Source organism: Octodon degus, unplaced genomic scaffold (assembly GCF_000260255.1).
Source record: "Octodon degus isolate 3935 unplaced genomic scaffold, OctDeg1.0 scaffold00107, whole genome shotgun sequence".
NCBI classification, from domain to species: Eukaryota; Metazoa; Chordata; class Mammalia; order Rodentia; family Octodontidae; genus Octodon; species Octodon degus.
This window is the reverse complement of record NW_004524683.1, coordinates 1,651,964-1,659,963: the sequence shown is the minus strand read 5'-3', so window position 1 is coordinate 1,659,963 and position 8,000 is coordinate 1,651,964. Positions and strand designations below refer to the sequence as shown.

General features: G+C 37.4%; 1 protein-coding gene across 3 annotated transcripts in view; it reads left to right on the top strand.

The window, feature by feature from the left end:
- Positions 1 to 8,000, top strand: part of Zfyve9 (zinc finger FYVE-type containing 9) — a 211,329-nt gene that overhangs the window by 158,063 nt on the left and 45,266 nt on the right. For all 3 annotated transcript variants that reach the window (XM_023724211.1, XM_023724212.1, XM_004639118.2), the window contains 3 exons: positions 2,072 to 2,296; positions 5,035 to 5,117; positions 6,702 to 6,806. In XM_023724211.1, the coding sequence (XP_023579979.1) occupies positions 2,072 to 2,296; positions 5,035 to 5,117; positions 6,702 to 6,806 (413 nt within the window). The remainder of the gene's footprint in view (positions 1 to 2,071; positions 2,297 to 5,034; positions 5,118 to 6,701; positions 6,807 to 8,000) is intronic.

The window sequence follows — 8,000 nt, the reverse complement described above, 5'->3', positions numbered from 1 at the left end:
GATCTTACTGTTCACATACATTCCCATTTCATTAAAAAGATTTTAAGACCCATAACCACCACTCTAGTTTTCAGGAAAAGTGAACATTGACTTTGTGGATGCAGTTTTCTTATTTGTTATTAGTGCTTTTAGGGCTATCAGAGGAAGCTTTTAGCCAAGGTTGGTGGTGTGGTGGTACACACATGTAATCCTGGTGCTTTTTTTTTTTTTAATGTATTCGGTACAGTGTCCCACTACAAAACTCAGACTCATAGTGAACCTCTGCTTTTCAGCCTCCCCAGTCCCGGGTTTACAGGCATGCATCACCATACCCATACTCATTCACGGGCTCAGTGCACCCAGAGGCAGGGCGGTGCAGCATGTGGTGCCAGGGATCGAACCCCAGTCCCTGCACTTGCCTAAACAGGTGCTTAGTCCACTGAGCAATGTCGCTGGCCTGGTTTTTTGTTTTGTTTTGTTTTGTTTTGTTTTTGTTTTTTGTTTTTATCCTGGCATTTTTAGATGGCTGAGCCAGGAGGACTGCAAGTCTGAGCCAGCCTGGGCAACTTAGCTATACATTAGGGTCTACCTCAAAAAATTTTTACAGGAGACTAAGCACTTGCTTAGGTAAGCACAGGGGTCAGGGTTTGATCCCTGACACTTCATGCTGCACCAGCCCCACCTTCCCGGGAGCACTGAGCCAGCAATGGAGTCAGGGAGTGGTGGCGTACACCTGTAATCCTGGCACTAGGGAGGTAGAAATCAGGTGGATCACTACGAGTCCAAGCTATACATAGTGAGACCCTGCGCCGCGTACACACACATGCACACACACACACACACACACACACACACACACAAAACCTTTAAAAAACTGTTTTTAGAGGAGTGGGAATGTAGCTCAGTGCAAAGGCGCTGGGTTCAGTTCCCACTACCACAATGACAAGAAGAAAAGGGAACATGTATAATGAACATATTTGTTCTGCTGAGCAGCTCTTGTCAGGAAACTCTTGTAATTATAAACTGTCTCCTTAATGAAGGCTTGATACATTTGTTGCCATTTTATTCTCAAAATTATTTAAATTAGAATCTGCCTAATAAATAACATTTTTAATTCAGAGAAAAAAATTGCCTAATATGGATTTATTGTTTTGTTGCTTTATTTGTGAGACAGGGTTTTGCTATGTTCCCCAGGATAGCTTCAAACTTCCATTCCTCCCCACTCAGTCCTCTGAGTAACTGGAATTGCAAGCATGTGCAACCCCACCAGCTCTAATATGGATTTTTTTTTTGGTTGGGGGGACTGCTCACCCCACCCTGAGGGCAGGTCTGGCATGGCTTGTGGTGCTGGGGATGGAACCACAGACCTCTATGCCTGCCTAAGCTTGCCTAAGCAGGTGCTTTAGACCACTGAGCTACCTCACTGGCCCTCTAACAGCCCTAAATTGTAGGTCTATATTTCATATTTGCCTCAACCAAAATTACACATTCTATCCATGGTACTAAGTTTTCCAAAAATCCTCTTATTTCCTTACTGTCTCGTAGCTCTACTTATTGCCTTAAATTTTTATGCTCATTAGATAACTGTTTACCCAGCCAATATAAGGTTTGTGAAAGCAGGCACCTAGTTTGGACATTTATTTTAGACCTTTAAAAAAAATTTTTTTTTTGCAGTACCAGGAATTGAACTTGCACTTGCCAGGCAGGTACTTGTGCCTCTAACTTATATTTCCAGCCCCTATTTGAGACCTTTGAGCCAGTAATTCTTAGCCTGACACCACTAATGTAGTTCATATTGTAAAGCAGTACAGTTTAAGGAAGACATCGATATTTTGGGATGTTAACTGTGTCAGTCTCTACATTGTGATAATACAAATTATTTTGTGCTTACCAGAAGTCCTGATAAAATGGGAAGGCATACTTTCATTTAATAAATGCCCTTCATTGAAAAAAGAACTTCATAAACATAGACTTTTCATAGTGCAAGATTGGGAATTGGTATGTGGTAATGTCCAGTCTAGTTTTGGTTAATAATGAGTATTGAAAATATGATTGACTTGTTGATAAAAAATAGTGAACCTTTTCATTTTAGGGAATGTTGTGGGCAGCTTGGGACATTCCTTCTTCAGTCAGAGTTTCCTTGGCAGTAAAGAACATGGTGGATTCTTGTATGTAACATCTACCTACCAGTCACTGCAAGACCTGGTACTCCCAACCCCACCTTATTTGTTTGGGGTTCTCATCCAGAAATGGGAAACTCCTTGGGCTAAAGTGTTTCCCATTCGACTAATGTTGAGACTTGGAGCTGAATATCGACGTAAGTAGTAAAAAAACACTTTATTTGTACAGCACCTGCCTGGTAAGTGCAAGGTCCTGAGTTTGATTTCTGGTCCAAAAAATAGGAAAAAAAAACCCTCACCTTATTCTATGATCAAGGTATTGTAACTAAATAAAGCTTGGATCCTCTGTCTGGTAATATATTCAGCAGAATGAAATAGCTAGGCTTAATCTGACCAGCAGCCACTTAAAAGGGAAAGGTCTGAAAATATCAAATGAAATTGATATTTTATAGTTCATTGATGAAAAAAATGTCAAAAATTTTTTTGAGAAAAATTAATTTAAACTTAACAAGTAACTTTATATTGTATTTATAGTATGTCGTGAGCATATTTATTATCACTTGGTTGAAAATAGCTATGAGGAATATTTTACTGAACAGTTCATTCAAACCAGTGATAGGGAGACCGTTCTCAGTAAGGTATACCACTGAAGGAGGCTTCTTAGCCCATGATTGTAGCAAGAAAATTACAAGTTATGGTGGTAATTTAAAAAAAATTAAGTGAAAATTTTATTTTTAACTTTATGTGTTCACCTGATTAGAAATTCTATGATCCGGGAATCATTTGAGTAAGGTTCTCAGCTCTGCCACTTACTACCTCTGTAAGTTGGGGCAAGTACAATAGCTGATTGTCAGTTTCTTAACTCAATTTCTTTGAAATGAGTTTCTTTTAAATGAGATTTAATGAGACTAAATGAGGTTTTAATGCTTGCCTAGTCTTTGTTTTTGCTTTTGGTACTGAAAATCGAACTCTGGACATTGTGCTTGCTAGTCAGGCATGGCATTGCCTTATATTTTAGATTATATATTAAAAAGAACAAATGAAGTTGTGAAACTTTATAAACAGTAGTACAGCATGTGTTCTCTGCAAGTCAGTTTTCTTCTTTCATTTCTTCATTCAGTAAGAATTTGAGCAAAGGTTATTGTGTGTCATGAATCCTGGAAGTTTAGAAATGGCTGACATGGTTGTATTCTCTTGGGAATCTTTGTATCTAGAAATTGTATTGTATTAAAACTCATGCTTAATGTTAAGTTTTTTGAGAACCTTAGGTAGGAAATATTTCTTGGATGAAGGTGCCTCTGGATGAAACTCTGAAGGAGACAACCAGATCAGCTAAGAGAAGCAGAGAAAGGGACAGGTTGATGCAGAAGAAGCAACATATGCATTTTGGTGTCTTATGCTGGGATTTCAAACCATAAAGTTTGAGGAATGAGCCAGCTAATATTGTCACCTGGTATTTGGGTCTTTAAGGAGAGTTCTCATTAGAAGTTCTCTTAAACTGTTGGAGCATAGAAAAATTGAGAGATACACTGTCTGATCAAATACATGGTGAATGTCTAAATTTTAAAAATATTTACTATAGTAAAAAGTATACACTATTCCTCAGAACACTACCCCTTGTTTCAAACACATTTATGCTGTCATTTTTGCCACTTTCTGAAGCAATTTTGGAAATCCTTGTTCATGTCTTTAGTTGCTCTATCCCAAGTACCTTGATGATCTGAATCAATTAAAAAAATTACCTTTCAGGTTATTTTGACTTTAAGGAGGAGCCAGAAGTCACATAGTACCAGATCCACTAAATAAGGTAGATGAAGCCACAGTATTTTTGCAAGCCAGCATTCCAGTAGATGGCACTCAGCAACAGGGTTCACTTTGTTTTTTTAAATTCCACCTTGTAAAGATACTCAAAAGAGTATTATTTCCAGAACTTCTGTACTAAGTGTCTGGAACAATGAAATAAGTGTGTCTGAAGTAAGGGAGAGTAATTTGAGGGGCACTAATAGCAAACTCTTTTATTGCAGTTATTAAAAAAATTTAAATAATCACTGTATATTTATATCACATAGTATATTTGGTTCCTAGATTGTATCAGTCCAGTTTGAAGATTACTGTATGAGACCTTGTAGATCTTATTTTCTTTTCTGTGGTACAGGGGATTAAACCCAGGAACCCACTGCCATTGAGCTACATCCTCTCAGTGAGCTACTTATTTATTAAGTGGACCCTCAAGTTATGACTAGCCTGATATACTAACAACTTGTGTTGTGACTGGAATTTTAGTTTTAACTTATGACCGAAGTCTTCAGTCATGACCCAAATGCTAGTTGCTTGTGCTTCCAGATGGTCTCAGATACAAATTTAACCCTAACAGAGTTCTGGAAGAAACATTACAACATCCTTTCCCATATGGGGCTAATTGAGAAATCTTGGACCAGTGTCTCTCTAAGGACATTGAGATCTGCCTGTATACAGGGTGGAGTCTTTGAAGGCTATAAAGAGGAACTCAAGCCTTCAATTGAGAGCTTGAGTTACATCTGGCCCTCAGGAATGAATTGATTGAATTTGTAAGTTAGTGGTCCACATTATTTCTTTTTTGGGGGGATAGGGTCTTGTTGTGTAGTTTAGGCTAACTTTGAATTTATAGCAATTCTCCTGCCTTAGCCTCCCAAGTGCTGAAATTATAGGTATGTATCACCATTCCTAGATTGTGGGTTATTTTTGAAAAAGCTGTATCAAAAAGTTTATTCTGGTCATCAGAAGACTTCTATTGTCTTAGAAATTCTCTCTACCATGCTAAAAACTTACTATGTTCCACATGTGGTATGTCCTAATGAGCCATTGCAATTACATTTTGGAAATTGTATTAGCCATAATATCTTTTTCCCAGAATTTTAAGCTGATAAACTTAGGTTGATCATTTCCATCTCTCTAGTTTATCCTTGCCCGCTGTTCAGTGTGCGATTTCGGAAGCCATTGTTTGGAGAGACGGGGCATACCATCATGAATCTTCTTGCAGTAAGTTGGAAATTATTATTATTATTGTTGTTATTATCATTTTACTGGAGTTTGTATGGGAGAAAGAAGAAAGGGCTTAATTTTTTTTTAATTTTTTATTTTTTGGCAGAACTGGGGATTGAACTCAGGCCTTTGCGCTTGCCAGGGAAGCGCTTATTCCACTGAGCCATCTCCCTGGCCCCTTAATTATTTCCTTGATTGCCCTATTCCTGCTACTTCAGGCAGGTAAAGATTTATCCTGGAAAAAAAAAAGATTTATCCTGGAAGAAAGAATAGAATATATGTATTATATGAAAAATGTATGAAACTTTAGGATAAAATACAGGATTCCAGTTTTGGTTATATACACTTATTATGTAAGTGACCTTGCAAGATTATTATGAAGATTAGAAGTAACATATAAATGCAACACCTAACTTTTTTGCCTTGTTTTTCTTTTAAGATTGGTATGCTCTGTACCTAAATAACTTATTCAGCCAAAGATTGGTCAGAGGTTGTACTCAAGTTCCTTATGTTAGTAAGGCTCTTACTCTGAGCTAATAGATCTGTATGTAGGCTAGGATATAAATTTCATTATTGTCTTTAGCTCTCTTGTGTCTCCTTAGTAAATCTATAGGGTCTGATTCGTTTGGACAAAATCTGTGCTACAGGTGTGCACAGACTGAGGTCAGTCTTGGATATTTGGAGTTTATGAAGCTCCTATTGTTGCCTTACCTCCCAGAACTCCATATTAAACTCTTACTGTCTACACACACATTTCTTATCCCAAACAACCTGGTGACCTTGGGCTAACACACTATTGGCCACTGGGATTACTACATTTTAATATTTATTTATTTATTTATTGCGTGTGTGGGTGTGTGGGTGTGGCCAGCTCAGCCCACCAGGGGGGCAGGGCTGGCTGGCATGTGGTGCTGGGGGATTGAACCACGGTCCCTGTGTTTTTGCTTAGCTTAGCTTGTACTAAGTAGATGCTTTAGACCACTGAGCCATCTCACCAGCCCCATGGGATTACTACATTTTACAGTACTCCAAATCAAGTAAACTCTTTCAGGTACTGAAATAGGTGGTTTTTTTTTTTTTTTTTGTTATGTTTTTTCAGGCTGACCTTGAACTTATTATATAGCCTGGTCTAAGCAGTGTTAATTGTGGAAAAGCAAAATAAACTTTCAAGTACCTGTTTAATGTTGGGTATAAAGGATAGCTCTTTGGCTTATATCCTTGTAAGACTTTTTAGTCTAGAGAGTTAGAACATACATAGTAGGGCTTTTATTATATATTTCTTAATTATTAGAATAAATGGAATTTTTTAATATTGCCATTCTATTTGTGCTAGTTTTAATATTATAAATAAAATTGTAGGGGCTGGTGAGATGGCTCAGTGGTCTGGAGCACCTACTTAGAGCAAGTTTAGCAAATCACAGGGACCATGGTTCAATCCCCCAGTACCACATGCCAGCCAGTCCTGCCCCCTGGTGGGCTGAGCTGGCCCCCCCCCACACACACACAAGTAAATAAATAAAATTAAAAAAAAATTGTATCAGTTATGACTTTTTATTATGATTTCAATTTGCTTTTGTGCAGGACTTCAGAAATTACCAGTATACCTTGCCAGTAGTTCAAGGTTTGGTGGTTGACATGGAAGTTCGGAAAACAAGCATCAAAATTCCCAGCAACAGATACAATGAGGTAAGATTTAGCAAGAAGGCATATTTTTCATTGTTGATAAACATGAATGAAGGTGAAAATTGTGTAACTCCTTTAAGTTTTACTTTTAATTGACAGTGAAATCAGTTCATAACATTCTATAGCTTGCTTTAGTTATGGACAACTTTATTACAGAAAGGCAGTACATTAAATTCATGGCTTAGTCATTGATTATGTTGTTTGACTTTTGATGCTATATATGATGGTCAGTGATACATTTACATTTTGATAAAGTATAAAATTAGAAGAAACTGTAATGTAAGTGACTTAAGTCTTTTCCTCTCATCATAAATATATATGACTCATTAATATTTAAGCACAGCTCAGCTTAACTTGCAAAATATCTTTTAATTAGGCTCCAAAAGCAAATCACTGCATTTGAATTAAGCTCTATTTTATAATTGAATGAATAATTGGGTGAATTTGTACATACTATATATCCGTTAACGGAATCATATGAAGTGTTTTTTGTATATGAAGTTTTTCTTGTATTTATGAATATGTATGTTAAAATCAGTTCTAAAATGTCCAGTTGTAATCATTGGGGTCAGTTTTTTTTATATTTGGTTTTTTGTCGTCCTGGGGATTAAATCCAGAGGTTTACACCTGCTAAGCAAATGTTCTGCCACTGAGCTACAGCCCCAGGCCAGCTAATGATATTTTATTTTACAGAACAATTCTAAGACTTAGTTTGATATAATGGCCAAAATAGTTTCTCAGTTACTTTTTATACTATTTCATAAATTGCATGGCATATAATAATTTCCTTCCTCCATTTATTTTTTTCTTCATGTAGCCATGGGGCTCTTGGGCTCAGGTTTCAACATTATTATGAGAATGTCCTATGCACATGCCTTTGCACATGACTTTCTATATGATACGTTTTAAAATTTTGTTCTTTTTAAGACATTTAATAGTAGCTAGAGGGCCAGCCAGATAGCTCAGCGGATTAAAGCGCCTGCTTAGGCAGACGCAGGGCCCCTAGCCTGCCATGCCGGTCCTGACCGCAGGGCATGCAGAGACAGTGATTGAGACTGGGTGTGTTGGTGTGTGTAATCCCAGTGCTTGGGAGGCTGAAATAGGGAGGCTGAAAATAGGAGAATCACTACTAGTCCAATCTACATAGTGTGACCCTATAGACTTTGTAGACTCCGTCCTAAAAAAAAAAAAAAAAAA